General features: G+C 34.0%; 2 protein-coding genes, 1 long non-coding RNA gene and 1 pseudogene across 3 annotated transcripts; 2 read left to right on the top strand and 2 right to left on the bottom strand.

Annotated features, from left to right (window-relative positions):
- The first annotated feature begins 312 nt into the window (after nucleotides 1–312).
- LOC141683564 (geraniol 8-hydroxylase-like) lies at nucleotides 313–2,294 on the top strand. The gene is made up of 2 exons (XM_074488310.1): nucleotides 313–1,324; nucleotides 1,509–2,294. The coding sequence occupies exons 1-2, from the start codon at nucleotides 452–454 to the stop codon at nucleotides 2,121–2,123; spliced, it is 1,488 nt and encodes a 495-aa protein (XP_074344411.1). The 5' UTR covers nucleotides 313–451; the 3' UTR covers nucleotides 2,124–2,294.
- A 2,689-nt stretch (nucleotides 2,295–4,983) lies between these two features.
- Nucleotides 4,984–10,019, bottom strand: LOC141683724 (putative disease resistance protein At5g66900). The gene is made up of 5 exons (XM_074488479.1): nucleotides 9,272–10,019; nucleotides 8,442–8,848; nucleotides 7,723–8,090; nucleotides 6,148–6,359; nucleotides 4,984–5,982 (listed from the first exon to the last, which is right to left on the bottom strand). The coding sequence occupies exons 1-5, from the start codon at nucleotides 9,900–9,902 to the stop codon at nucleotides 5,120–5,122; spliced, it is 2,481 nt and encodes an 826-aa protein (XP_074344580.1). The 5' UTR covers nucleotides 9,903–10,019; the 3' UTR covers nucleotides 4,984–5,119.
- Nucleotides 10,020–10,475: 456 nt separating this feature from the next.
- Nucleotides 10,476–12,902, top strand: LOC141682849 (uncharacterized). Its single transcript, XR_012559975.1, has 2 exons — nucleotides 10,476–11,018; nucleotides 12,442–12,902. It is a non-coding gene; the product is annotated as an uncharacterized LOC141682849 (long non-coding RNA).
- Nucleotides 12,903–13,134: 232 nt separating this feature from the next.
- LOC141685634 (putative disease resistance protein At5g66910) overlaps nucleotides 13,135–15,112 on the bottom strand; it is a 38,231-nt pseudogene continuing 36,253 nt past the window's right edge.

Raw genomic sequence — 15,112 nt, 5'->3', positions numbered from 1 at the left:
CCCGTGCCTCGGGCTATTATGCTAGTTTATAATATAATAGAGAAATAAATACTTTAACTTTTTGAAACAGTGGCTAAGAATCATTTTTAAAGAGTAAAAAGTAGTTTTTCTTGAAAAAAGGATATAAAAGAAATTTTTGACTCTCTTGTTAAAAATTTAAAAATTTGTTGATAAAAAAAAAGTGCAAGTTCAAACACTACTCAATTTATTATTTGCTTCTTGCGTTTTGGGAGGCACGTGTTGTATTCGCTCACGAAAGCCCCAGAGCCACACACTTGAATTGAAAAATGTGGTCCACTCTGCTTTTTATTAGAGCCATAAGTTGGTCTTCCCTGTAAAAATAGCAAGTCACTTGCTGCAAGTGTAACATGAACCTAAACCATCATCAACTCTTCATTTCCGGTTAGTATTATTTGTACATCCACCGTGAAGGTTGAACCAGGATACATATATGGAGATTTTTATAATCAGTCTGTTATGCTTATTGCTGGCCTTTTTACTCCAAAAAAACAGAGGCAAAGCTGTTCAAAAGCTTCCACCAGGACCCTATCCCTTACCAATCGTAGGAAATATATACCAACTAGGCAAACACCCTCACAAATCCTTGACCAACCTGTGTCGGGTTTACGGCCCGATTATGTGCCTAAAATTGGGCCGTCAGACCACCATAGTCATCTCTTCACCCAGCCCTGCTCGACAACTTCTCCAAAAGCAAGACCTTGCATTCTCTACTCGCCCCCTGCCCGATGCTATACGTGCTTGCAATCATTTTGAATTCTCGGTAGTATGGTTGCCTGTTGGCAGTCCGTGGAGAAGCCTCAGAAAAATTTTGAGCTCGTATATTTTTACAACAAACAAGCTGGATGCAAATCAGCATCTTCGAATTAACAAGGTACAGGAGCTTGTTAAATATTGTGACAAGTGTAGCAGAAGTGGGGAGGCTGTAGATATTGGTCGCGCTGCTTTTCAGACTTCGCTTAATCTTTTGTCCAATACTATTTTTTCAAAGGATATGGCAGATCCGTATCATGGTACAGATGCTAAGGAGTTGAAGGACGTGGTGTGGAAGATTATGCTGGAGGCAGGTACACCTAATTTAGTGGATTATTTTCCGATTCTCAGGTTTATCGATCCACAAGGTATAAAGCGACGAATGAGTGGTCATTTTGGGAAGCTATTGAAGATATGTGATGGTTTGGTAAATGAGCGCTTAGAATTGAAGAGATTGGGGAACTCTGATAACAATGAAGATGTGCTTGAGCAACTGCTAAAATTGTTACAAACAAACGAGATTGATAAACCTCACACCAATCACCTGTTCGTGGTAAGTTAAATCTTTTTCCTCTGTGTAAATGTTAATATTTTTTTATAGTATAAAATTTCTTAATTGTTGTTGTATCTTAGTTAGGAGCACCTTAACAAAATGTACAATAACTTGATTTTCACCTCCACTGAAGCGTGAATTCCTGAAATAACTAAAAAAAGATTAAAATTACATGCACGGGCAGGACTTATTTGCTGCAGGAACAGATACGACTTCAAGTACAGTGGAATGGGCGATGGCTGAGGTATTAAAAAAACCGGAAACTGTATTGGCCAAGGCGAAAGCTGAGCTGAATCAAGTGATTGGCAAAGGCAAGATAGTAGAAGAAGCAGACATTTCTAAGTTGAAGTATCTGAGTTGTATTATCAAAGAAACTGCAAGGTTGCACCCACCGGCTCCCTTGTTACTACCACGCCAAGTAGAAGAAGATGTTGAACTCTGTGGCTACACCATTCCTAAGAATTCACAAGTGCTTGTCAATGCATATGCTATTGGACGGGACCCTATGCTATGGGAAAATCCGTTGTTATTTAAACCTGAGAGGTTCATGAAGTCTGAAGTTGACGTGTATGGCCATGATTTTGAGCTGATTCCATTTGGCGCGGGTCGAAGAAAATGTCCAGGATTACCATTGGCAATGAGAATGTTGCCAATCATGTTAGGTTCCCTCATAAATTGTTTTGAGTGGAAAACTGAAGGTGGGATTGCACCAGAGGAGTTGGACATGGAGGATAAGTTCGGGATCACTCTAGCCAAGCTTCATCCGCTCCGTGCTGTAGCAACTCCTGTTGTTATTTGATCGATCAATAATGTGTTCCTTAACGTGCCCACTTTAAGACTGTACTAAGGTTGTTGTTCTTCACATTTGCAAGTGCCCTTTAAAATAAATTATGGGAGTTTAGCACCAATGCACCACCACATTCAGATTGAAATAATGTGAAAGCAGGTGAACTGTGTGTTTAAATCTTAATGCCAAATACACACACAAAATGGTACAAATTATTTCAAAATAATATGTCATGCCTGATATGACACTTTAAAATAATTTAATTGCTGATTTGATCTAAATACAGGAGTATACTTTAATTAAATGTATAAATATCTAATTTATTTGATTATATATTTCTTTCCTGTAATCTCAGAATTACATTTTGAGATTATCTCAGTCTTTATTTTTATATTGAATTATATTACGTACGTAGTTGTCCTATATACTTGTACTTTGGATTATTTTCCTTTTGATACCAGAATTCAGATGTACCAAAATTCCTAAAAGACAAAAATGTTTGAGTCGGTAACAACTAACAAATGCCGTTCATATAGAAAACAAAAATGACACACAAAATTGACCTCTTAAGAGCAGGTTGACACACTTAGTAGCCTACCTATTTTAATCAGGAGGTTACCTACCTTAACAACTTCCTAAATTAGCAAAAAGTTATAAAAAAACATTTAAAGTATATATTACTCAATCCACTTTTATATTGAACTAAATATAAAATTAATATAAAGGGACCACATGTACAACTTTTAAAATTGCTTAACTATTGAAGCAAAATTTTAATAAATATTGCCAATAGTGAAATGGATGTGAGAGAAAATTAAAAAATAGTATATTTAATGATTTGTCATGATTTGACAACTTTATTAGCAACATCTATCGGAGATGTTCTAATAACCGACTTGGCAGCATCATCATACTCTTAGTCTATGGTTGTGAGAAATTATTAATCCTTAGCTCTTTGGTTTCCGAATTTGAAAAAGGAAGGAAAGTAGAGGTTAAGTAAATTAAATGTTATTAAATAAACAAAAATAAGTGATAATGAATATAAATTAGATAATTTTAAAAAATTTCAAAAATGAGATGAAAATATATTATGTACAAATGATTTACTTCCTTCTCTTTTAGAAACTCAGCCTGTAAAATATATTCACACTCTTAATGTATGTCTCTCTTAATCTCAATCTTTATTTCTCCGACTTCCGTGCTTCAACAAGATTTTAATCTCCTATTTTCCGTAACCCTTATATTTTTATTTTTCTTTTAAATTCGCACTCGCAAATCAACAAGATAAATTCGAAGACACATGCACGAAGTGACAGAACAGAAGAGAAACTATTATCACATAAAAATGGAACAGGGGAGCTTTTCTTCTCAAGGTTCAACCTCTGCGACTTCGATGTTACCGCCTCGACCCATATCCAATTTTAATATCGAAGAAGGTATTTTAATTTTCAAATGTTTTGTAATTTTAGTAATTTTAGTAATTGTAAAAATTTTAGTAATTTGTTTTGTAATTTATATTAATTTTGGAAATTTTAAATATTTTAGTAACACGTTCTGTAAATTTTAGAAATTTTAGTAATTTTGTAAATTCGAATGGTTAGTTCATTTTTAAATCCATTTTTATTCGTTTTGTAAATTCATTTTGTAAAATTCTGTTTACTAATTTTATTCGTTTTATAAATTTCTACAGGTGCTACGAGTTCGAGACAATCATCACACGTGTGGACATATTTTTCGAAAGAAGTCTTGTCTGATAATCCGAATATATTTAAAGTTCATTGTTTGATTTGTGTACAAAATGGTGACCACAACCACCATTTAATTACGCTTGAGGGACCGACACGGGAACACTAAGTCAGCACTTGGAGAATATTCACTCTATTACGAAGGCGAGTCACGAAAGCGGAGAAGAACGAAGAGGTTCACAACAAACACAACTCGGTGGTTTTATGACATCAACGGGAGATGGTGATATGCCTTTTTCCTTTAATAGAGATAGAACGGTGAGAATGATAATTTAGAGCATATGATGAAAATTACGATAAATCCGACATTTAGAAAAATTCCTAGAAACACACTAAAACGACACATAATAACACAATATCATTGCGCTAGAGCACAATTAATTGATTTTTTCGAGAATTTGATGGTATGATTTCGTTAACTAGTGATTGTTGGAGTTCGAGTTAAGGTGAGTCTTATATATGTGTTACCGTTCATTGGATTGGTGTCGATTACATGTTACAAAAATGAATTATTGTATTTGATGTTATGGACGAATCACACATCGGTTATAATATTATGTCTAGAATTTTAGATACAATTAAAGGATTTAATTTGCTTAACAAGGTATTCATATTTTCCTTAGATAATACTGCTAATAATAACAAATGTATTAATTATATTAGGACCGAAATTCCTTTAGTTTTAAATGGAGTATTTTTACACATTAGAAGTTGTACTCACATAATTAACTTAACGACTCAAAATTGAATTTCACAAATAACTAATTTATTAGAACCTATTAGGAAGGTAATTAAGTATTGTAACCCGCACATGCCCGCACACAGTCCGATTAACCCGTCTCAGCTCGCACAGCTCGTAACTCGCTGTTAATCGCTTACAAGTTACGAGTCTGATTTTAACGGTTCAAATCCGGCCCGAGCCCGGTGCGTTATTAAGCAGGCAGGTTCAGTGTCCATATCTCGAGTGCTTAACCCGTCTGCAATCCGGCCCGGCACGCACGGACCGCACAATTGACCAAGTCTACTTCTAGTATATGGTTAATATATTCCCCACCCAACTTCGGGCAATGGCCAATCACAACCAGCTAGTTAAAAAGTTAGTACTAATCAAAATATGAATCTCAAAATTAAGAAATGATTATCACTTGTCAGTAGCGGACAACTAGAAATATTGATTACACAAGCATCTTAACACTGTACAATGTATTTATTTAATTTCAAGAATGCTGAATTCTTAACACTGTACAATGTGTTTATGTAGTTTCAAGAATGCTGAATTGGTGAGATGACCCTCATAAGGCTTTCAAATGCATCTTCTTTTATCTCTTCCACTTTGAGATTTTTCAAATGACTTCGATATGATTTCCATAGATGACTAGCTTCTTCATCACATATCACCTTCTCTAATTGTGTCAGATCTTTAACTGACGTCGGCAACTTGTTTAGGTCTAATAATCCCAGGCAACCTCTCATGTGGATCGTATTTAAAGCACGTAACTCGCCCATCCTTTCGGGCAAGTTACTTATATTTAGACAATCAGATATGTCGAGAACTCTCAGTTTATGGAGCTCTCCAATTGACTCTGGCAACTCTAGTAGCTTTGTACAAGAATTTAGCCTCAACACTTCAAGATTTATTAGCCTACCGATCTCCTCTGGAATTGCGGATAGCTCATTGCAATAAGTTATGCTGATCTTCTTGAGACTGACAACTTCGCAGAGTCCAACATGCAATTTCACCAAGTCGTCACAACAGTCAATCTCAATCTCAGTAAGATTAGGAAAGACACGGGGTAGGTCCAGAGTACCATTCTCAAATGCCTTGCCGATCTCACACATAGTAAAAGATATCTTCTGCAAGTTCACCAATGCAAACAAGGATGTGTTGAGGGAAAATAATGAAACTCGTTCCAATCTGATTCGCCTTAGAATTGGTAAACTTCCAAGAAGCTGAAAGTTGGATAGCTTAGAGAAGGAAGACCCATAATTTGTGACAACCAGAACCTTTAATTGATCCATTCTTTCAATAAACTGTGGTATGGTGTACAGACCTGAGCAGCAGCTCAGTACTACAACTTCGACTGCAGGGAGTGTCAAGGGAAGCCAGCTTGAGGAGAAATTTTTATCTAGACATAAAATTTCAAACATTATTGATGGTATAAAAAAAATTAGCACAAAGCAATAATGTAATGATTCACTTTAGATTTGAGAAAATATATACTAGGTCAAACAAGATAGGGGCTTTCGGATTCAACTTGAATCCAGGAGGAGTTGCTAGAAAAATAACAAACCTGTGGAAATCGACAAGAGGCGTGCATGGATTGGTTGGTGCACTTCTTCAATCCACCACTTAGGAAAGTCATTCCTTGTTATCTCTATAATCAACCTTTGCCTATTTTCTATAGGTTCTCTGTTACACTGGTGGATAACTAGATCTCTAAGAAGATCATGTTGCGTGACATGATTTTCGTTACAGTATCCATCAACCTCATTTTCCGTTTGCCTAGAATCAAAATTAAGTTTGTTATTTTACTCGGAACATCAGCAATATAGCAAGACATATGAACCAATATGAATGTGAAATGATTAGTCTTATCAATTATTAGATAAATCTTGAAATTCGATAGCTAATCTAGTGAAATTATTTTTTTTTTATACACACAGTGCCCAACAGATACTAGAGGAGAAGCAACTCTATGTCAATAATTAATTTAAAAGACTAATTGAAGTGGAAAAGTTGTATAACAATATTTACCTGAAGTTTCAAACAAGCAACTCTGGACATATTTTCATTAGTTAACAGAAGATAGTGGCTTCACCGCAAAGCTCATTGCATTACCTAGCTAGTTGTCTTTAAACAGATACACTCTAAATCTGATATTGCAAACAGATACACTCTAAATAATGCTAATTCTGCAACATAGCAAGTTATGCATACCTATGATATTAATCAAGTAGTATATTATTTCAGTTTTACCTTGAGCGAAGAGTTCTTACATATCTTTACTACAGTCCTCTTTCCTTTATTCAAGCCAGTCAAGTACTGTAAACTGTAGAGTGCTTTTTAACAGAGACAATATCTGAATGAAATAATTCAGTCTTACTACAAATTTGTAATAGCATTATCCACTTAACATGAAGTCCAATTAACAAATTGTAAGACTTAATATTCTCCTTAAATTTACCAGAACTGCTTCTTCTGTTCTGATTTCCATATTTTGTGCTGGGTAGATGTCAAATTTTAAGAATTATAAATGCATTGGACCCCTAAGTTGGCTAGTTGAAATAGAACACTGCGAACAATTTTTTTCCAACGACCATAGACGAATGAAACATCAAAAGTCAAGGTACCTTCATCTAACAAGAACCATGCCAAGATAGCTGCAATCTCTATCAATGTAACAACCTAACTTCGTAAATCTGCACGAAAATTCTAGTGACGGGATTCTAGCGTGTCCTTAACCCAGAGATTTAATTCTTCGGTCAAAACTTTAAGGTTCCATCCCTCATGTCAAATTTGAATGCCCGCATCAACAATAAATCATTTAACATATTATTTTGGAGGTTATGTGGGCATTTACCAGGAAAATGAACCAAACACTAACGGCCCATCTCAAAGATTAGATAGTAGCATATGAAGTATGTCAGTTTTGCAAAACTATTTCAGCAAAGAGTCCTTGAAATTTTCAGCTAAGAGTCTTTAAAGAATTGTGATTTACATTCATACAAGAGAATTCTGTTAAAGGTGTAATATTAGTTATGCAATTGATGCAAACCTAAAAATTTATACTACTAGTTAAAAGAAAATGTGCAGTTCATCTAGTAAAAATGTATAGTTAATTGATATTGCAGCAGATAAAAAGTACCTTGTGCAGACAAGAGTAACAAGATTTCTGAAGGCTAGTTCAACAAGATTGCTGAAGGTATCCATGTCTTTATCCTCCAGATTGTACAGTTCTGCCCACATATCCATAAGAGTGGTGGCTGGAACCCTTTGATCCTCAGGAAATGATCCCAAGTCCAGGTAGCAATCCTTGATTGAACTGTCATTTATCTCATCCAGGGCATCTAAACTGGTTCGGAGGCAATCAAGCAGTTCTCTGTCGGTGTCCAAAATAGATTTACCATCAGACCATTTCTTTTGTTTACGTCTCCATGTCACCTCCGGATGTCCATATAGTGACCGTCCAACCACTGTAAGTGCCAATGGAAATCCTTTACAGCCTTTCACAGTCTACAAGTAATAACCAAATAAATTCGTTATTAGTGGACACCAGATGTACATTTTAATATGTAGATGCCGTATGCAGACATGTTAGCAACCAACTTCTGTGTGTACAGATATCCTACATAATAGTATTCAACGTTTTATCATCACTTATGCAGAATTATTAAATTATTGTAAAACCTAAGAAATGACATTGCTGAAAGGTCAAGTTATGCAAAATTTTGAAGTTTCTGACTTGTAAAAATTTGGTGTTGAACAAATCAGTAAAAATGCCCGTGTGTGTTGCATATGACTTTTTCGAACAGATAAGTTGTGGAAAAGTTTTTTTAGTACATGAAACAAACTTTAGTATGCTACCTTTTCCACAAGATCGTCTGGGATTCTAGAACTTCTATCTTTTGGAAATGCAGAACGACGGAAAAGTTCCATGGCATCTTGATCATTCAGAATCTTCAGATCATATACAGGACTGAATCTTGGAAATGAGAATCTGGATGTAACTAGGATCTTATAATTTGGTAATGAGAAAGTTAAGTTGTCAATAAGAGATTCCCAATCAGGCCATACATCATCCAACACTAACAATATAGGACTTGGGCCTATTTGCTTCAACAAGTATTCCAGGTGGTTGATTGCATCATCATCATTTTGGAAGTGAGGCATTTTATTGTCAGGCAGACGACATTTAAATATCTTCTCCACAATGGAAATGATGTTGGCCGATTTTGAAATAGTCACAAACAGTATGTTTTCCCCAAATATATCTGCACATGAGAAAAAGAGGTTGAATTTAGAAGAAGAAATTAGATTAAATAATCACAAAGTGTATGTTTCCCCAAATATTACTGTCCACAAAAGAATACAGCAATAATCAACCAGGCTGAAATATACGAGTGTCTTCTCAAATAGTAGTTTGTTCTATTAGATTTATCTGGCTCATAGAACCACTTTAGCTCTTATGAGTGTTTGAAAACCTTCTGCAGTTAAGGAGAGCGAAAGCAGTGTTATCAAACACTGCCATATACTTTTCTTACTACACATTGATCATATACTTTTTTTACTTCCCAATATTAATAATTAAGGCTTTTCATTTATTTAAGTATGATCTTTGGAAACAGGACACAAATTATCCACCAGAGAATTTAAATAGGATCATTCAACGCAACACGTAGAGAAAGATGCCTTACTTTTAATATGACGATCATGGCAGAGCATTTTAGCCAAAGTGGTCTTACCACATCCTCCGGGAGCAGAAATCACCTTAACTATCTCCTTATCTTTCAACAGCATCTCCTTCAAGTCTTTCAACGGCTGATCAAACCCGATAACCCCATCAGGAACACCAGGGACACTTCCCCAGAACGAAAAACCCGAATCATTAATATTCAAATATTTAAGTATCAAATCCAACTTATCGTTACTTTCTTTAACATCAACCACAGCCCTCAAACTATTCACAGCCGCCAATCCCTGCACTTCTACATGGAAAAACTTAACTATAGATTGATCCAAGTCCACTAACTTCTTGGAGTAAATGTAGTACTTATATTTGTTCCAACACGGAATTGTACTGCACTTGTCTATGAGTCGTGCACCGCGATGTAATTGCTCAATAAACTGATCAGTCTCTTCTTGTGGACGTTCAAGAACTTTGTGAAGCTTCCCGATTTCATCGAACATTGGTTTAACTGATTTAAGAGTGTTTACTAAAGATTTAAGATTGGTTTTGAACGTTATGGTTTGTTTTGCAACGGCTATAACAACTTTGAGTAGTTCACTTATGCCCGTGCCTAGAGCTGCATCAGCTATGAAAGCCATATTGAGTTGGATCAATCTATGAGAGATTATTCAATGGATATTATATAGATGGAGTATGAATTATTGAGATGAATCATTGGAAAGGTCGTTGCAAGTTCTTTCATATTATAATATCCAAAGTGAAAGTTGTTGAAGTTTTGTTGTGTCCCGCGTGTAGGCAATGGGTGCGAAGTTTCGTCCGTTTTAAGTTCTAGTTATTTTAAGAAAAAATGACAAAAATAACCGATTTTTATAAAAATTTAACAAAAATAGCAATTTTGAAAAAAGTGGTTAATTTTGGCCGATTGAATACTCCACTGTCAGTAAGGTATTCCAATTTTGTATAGGATACTCCACTGATAGTTGGGTATTTCATATATGGCATACTCCACTGCCAGTTGAGTATCTTGTATAAATTGGATACTCCACTGACAGTTAGATATCCCATCGGCTAAAGTTGGTCAACTTTTCATAAACTGGTTATTTTTGTCAATTTTGTATAAAAATAGGCTAAATTTGTCCTTCACCCTTATTTTAATGTGGTTACCTTTTCAATTTTCACATAATTTCATTCGAGTCCCTCAAAGTATCAAAATCATAAAATTTCTCTCTGCCCAAACTTTTATTTAGTCAAACTCACGTACACGTCAAGAATTTAATCATTAATCTCTCTAGGAGAGACCGAGATCTTATCCGGTGCATCAATATTTTATTGGCCTCGTCCAAACTTATACTTCATGTTAGTTTGAGAAAAATTATGTTTTAAACTCGTACTTCATATTATTATTATGGACCTTCCTTTCTCTTTATAAGACCGACCCTGATAAAAATTTGGTGAAACCAATTGCAGAGAAACCAAAAATCGTTTTATGTTTCCTTTGTCAAGTGAAACCAGAAATCATTACTCCCTTTCTCTCTTTCTCTTCTATCTCTCTCTAACGATGGCCACCAATTCAATTCTCCGACCCACGACCATCCTCCCCGGCGCCACCACGGCTAATCCCCCCAAGTGATTTTGATAATAAAAGAAATATCCGATTCTGAGTTTAGAATCGACGTATGTAGCACAAAAATTTCAAGTTTTGATATTCTAATCTCAATAAATCCACGTATGTAGTACAAAAATTCGCCTTTCAGGTACGTTAAACCTCTCAATTGTTTTATTCAGATACATAATTATTTGTGTTAATATACTTGTGTATAATATGATTATGACTCTGAATCATATATGCTTTTCTTGTTTTAATCTGTATGTTTTATAAAAAATTATTCATGTTGGCACAAATTTAGATAACTCATATGATTTGTATTGTTTTGTCATACATGTATGTTAGTAGATCTTATATTATGTGTTCTTTTTTGGTTTGATTATAGTTCTATGTTTATAATTGGTGTTAATCGATGATATGTGTGCTTGATGTGTTCTTGATATTCTCACCGAGTTGTTAATAAACCCTAGTCTTTAATCTTCTAAATTCATAACCTCTTAAATGTGTTCTTGATATTATCTCCCGGTTATTAATAAATCCTAGTGTTTGATCTTCCAAAATCCTAATTACAATTTGATTAAATGTTTTTGAGATTTATTTTTGAAATAATATCTAAAATATTTTGTATAAATTATACTTTGACCGATATATGTTGTAAATGTTTCAATATTTTCGGTTTAGATTTTTCAGTATTTAATATAATTAGATTGATTAGTTGGTCTTTGATTAGTTGGTCTTTTGCAGGTATGATTGTGGAAAGTATCAATTTGAAATAATTTTAGAAATTATGAGTTGTATCCTTCAAATTTGAAATTTGAATTCTTTCCAAATATATTTTAGATAGACGAGTTGTTTAGTGTATTTGTTTTGACTTTTATTAAAAGAGATCTTTTAGTTATGGTTATGAGTTATATGATATTAATGACAAATAATTACCTTTCTTTTATTAGTATTAGATTTTATATTCTTTTATATTATATTTTTTTATGGCATGATTATAGCAGTTATTTATAAAAATTAAAGATTTTGAAATATACTTATAATTTTATGTGGCGAAATTTTCTTACGTGTAATAATTATTCCGTTGTAATCTTGGTAAACGATTTTCTTTTTACCTTATTAAGATATCATTATTTTGACTGATTGTTAATAGTTCAGAAAATCAATACAAAATATATTAATTGTAGGTAACGTTTTTACATAATTAAGTATATGTTCTTTAAAATAAGTTTATTCGATATGGGTATTAAGTGTCATAAATTTGTGTATAATTGTGGGTATCATAAATTGATAGTTCTTAATTCACTTTTCTTAGGTTGTAATTTTAAGTTTAATTTAGTGCCTTAATTGGAAGTTTATTGTACTTTTTATAGGTGGTCTTTTGGTGGCATAATTTTGGCTTTTTAGAGACAATCGTATACCAGTTTGTTGGTTTTGTTGTGTCTAACTAAAGATTTGCTATGGTTAAATTATATTATATTTCCTCTCCTTTCATGAATTAAACGTTTGATCAAATGTATTCTCTTTTATTCTAATATATTCTTCTTATTTATTTTGTTTCTCATTTTCAGGATGCCTAAAAACACTTAAATGAGTGTTCTAGTATAAGACTTTAAAATGATTATCTACCAAGGGAATTAAGAGTACAAGACATTTTTGCTACGATTTTGATGACATGGTGCACTTGTCGATAATTTGGAAAAGTTTCAGATTTTAAAGCACAACTATACAAGCATGGGACCTTGGATTACAATGCAACTTAACTTCAAATTTTGTTGACACTAGCGATTTCTACAAATATCGAAAGACACTAGTTTTATTAGTTGTGTATGTAATGCACTTTGATGAGGGTACTCTTTTTTCTTGTGCTTTTTTTCCCATTGAGTTTTACTCTTGGAGGTTTTAACGAGACCTTTATGTGGGTTATCTTTTCGGATATTAAGGTTTTATTATCTAAGTTTCCGGGGTCATTTTGCATGTCCTTGAGTTAGATCATAAGCACTTTCTAAATGAAAGATATGCTCTTTCTATACTTATTGTATCTTGAATACAATTCATCAATGAAATCATTTACTGACAAAAAAAGAAGAAAAAGAAATCATTGCTCACTCACGACTCATACGGTAACATCTAAATAATGATGTTCACAAATAGTTAAGTATGCTGCGACTCTTTTACAGTCTTACATGATTTTTTTTTAAAGTTTACAAAAAATAAAAGTACACACTGAACAAAAGTGTTTCCAACAGTAAAAATTTTCATTTTCAACAACAGAAGCAACTTAAGAATGCTGAATTGGTGAGATGATCCTCATAAGAAAAATAATGACTTTGATATGATTCCAGACTAGCGTCTTCATCATATATCACCTTCTCCAATAGTGTCAGACCTTTAATAGATAAGGTAGCTTATGTAGGTCTGATAATCTCTCGCAACCTCTCATGCAGATCGTTTCCAGAGCACGCAACTCACCCAGTCTTTCGGGTAAAGTACTTATACTTAGACAACCAGATATATCAAGAACTCTCAATTTATAGAGGTCTCCAATAGACTCTGGAAAATCTTTTAGCTTGGTACAATAATTGAGCATTAACAATTCAAGGTTTTTAAGCCTCCCAATCTATATAGGAAGTGAAGATAGCTCATTACAATAAGTGATGCTGATCTTCTTGAGACTGACAATATCACACAATCCAACAGGTATTATCAACAAGTAATTGCAACAGTCGATCTCAATTTCCAGAAGATTAGGGAAGACATAGGGTAGGTCAATAGTAACATTTTCAAATGCCTTTCCAATCTCACACATAGTAAAAGATATCTTCTGCAAGTTCACCATCTCAACTAAGGTTGTGCCCAGAGACGATAATATAACACGTTCTAATCGTATTCGCCTTAGTATGGGTGAGTTCCCAAGGAGATGAAAGTTACATAGCTTACAAAAGGAAGATCCATAATTTGTGACCACCAGTACCTTCAGATGATCCATGCTCTCAATAAACTGCGGTATGGTGTAAAGACCTGAATAGGAGTTCATTATTACAGCCTCGGCTGTAGGGAGTGCTAGGGGAAGCCAGCTTGAGGAGAAATTTTTATATGGACGTGAAATTTTTTACATTTTTGGTAGAGAAAAATACAAAATTAAGCTAAGCAATAATAGTGCGATCAGTATAACGTTGAAAAGAAATAGATGATCAAGCATACTTGTGGAAATGGATAAGAGGCGTGCATGGATCGGTTGGTGCATAACTTCAGTCCACCACATAGGAAGGTCATTCCCTTTAATCTCTACGATTAACCTAATTCTATGTTCTATTGGTTCTGTGTTACTCTGGTGTGTTAGGTCACACAACACTATAGAAGGGGGTTGAATATAGTGTTTATACAATCAAATCGATTTAGAACACAAGTATGTAACAATAATCAAGTTTATTCAATATAATAAGCTCTGTTACAAAGTAGGTTAAACTACTCTCTCAGTGATGAACAATATCACTAAGAGCTGCTAGGTTACAATGAATAATCTTTCTCGTGAATGATAACACATATAGTGTAAACCCTAAGCTGTGTTTATATATTACACATTTACAAGATATCTTCTAATTGATATGGAATATACTTTTGTCTCCTAAAATATATCAATCAGATATTATCTTTTTATAAGTCTTCTAGTCGTCCAACTCTCCATGCATATCTTCTATTATTTAGTCCAGATCCTCTCCTATAAATCAGCTGCATTCCTTATCTGAAGTACCCGCACTTAAGTCCTGATATAAATCCTAACGTCCTTAAGTTGTGATATAAGTTCTGACTTCAGTAAGTTCTGATTTCCAGTAGGTCCTGATATTAAGTTCTGAAACTAAACAAATCAGATTAGACATGATATCACAAATATATCTAACAATCTCCCCCAACTTGTAAATTATGAAAAATATACAAGTTAATAGATTTGATGATGTCAAAAACATTTAAGTACAAATGCAATGCGAGTTTATTTGGACAACTAACTACAACTTACAATACATGTAGCTTTACCAATATCACTGGATCAATCTAAATCCAAAGTGATTCCATGTAAAGTCTTTTACCAGCTTGTCTTCAGCTTTTCTCATAACTTCAACTGACTTTGCTTTGACTTGCATCAGTTTTTCATCTTTATTATCACCAATTTGATAAATGGCTGTTCTGAGTGCTGGAATAGATGTTCTTTCAAGACCATCTCCAAGTCTGATAACTCTAGGA

Source organism: Apium graveolens, chromosome 9 (assembly GCF_009905375.1).
Source record: "Apium graveolens cultivar Ventura chromosome 9, ASM990537v1, whole genome shotgun sequence".
NCBI lineage: Eukaryota > Viridiplantae > Streptophyta > Magnoliopsida > Apiales > Apiaceae > Apium > Apium graveolens.
The sequence above is the reverse complement of the archived record's forward strand: the minus strand, read 5'-3'. Positions and strand labels throughout refer to the sequence as shown.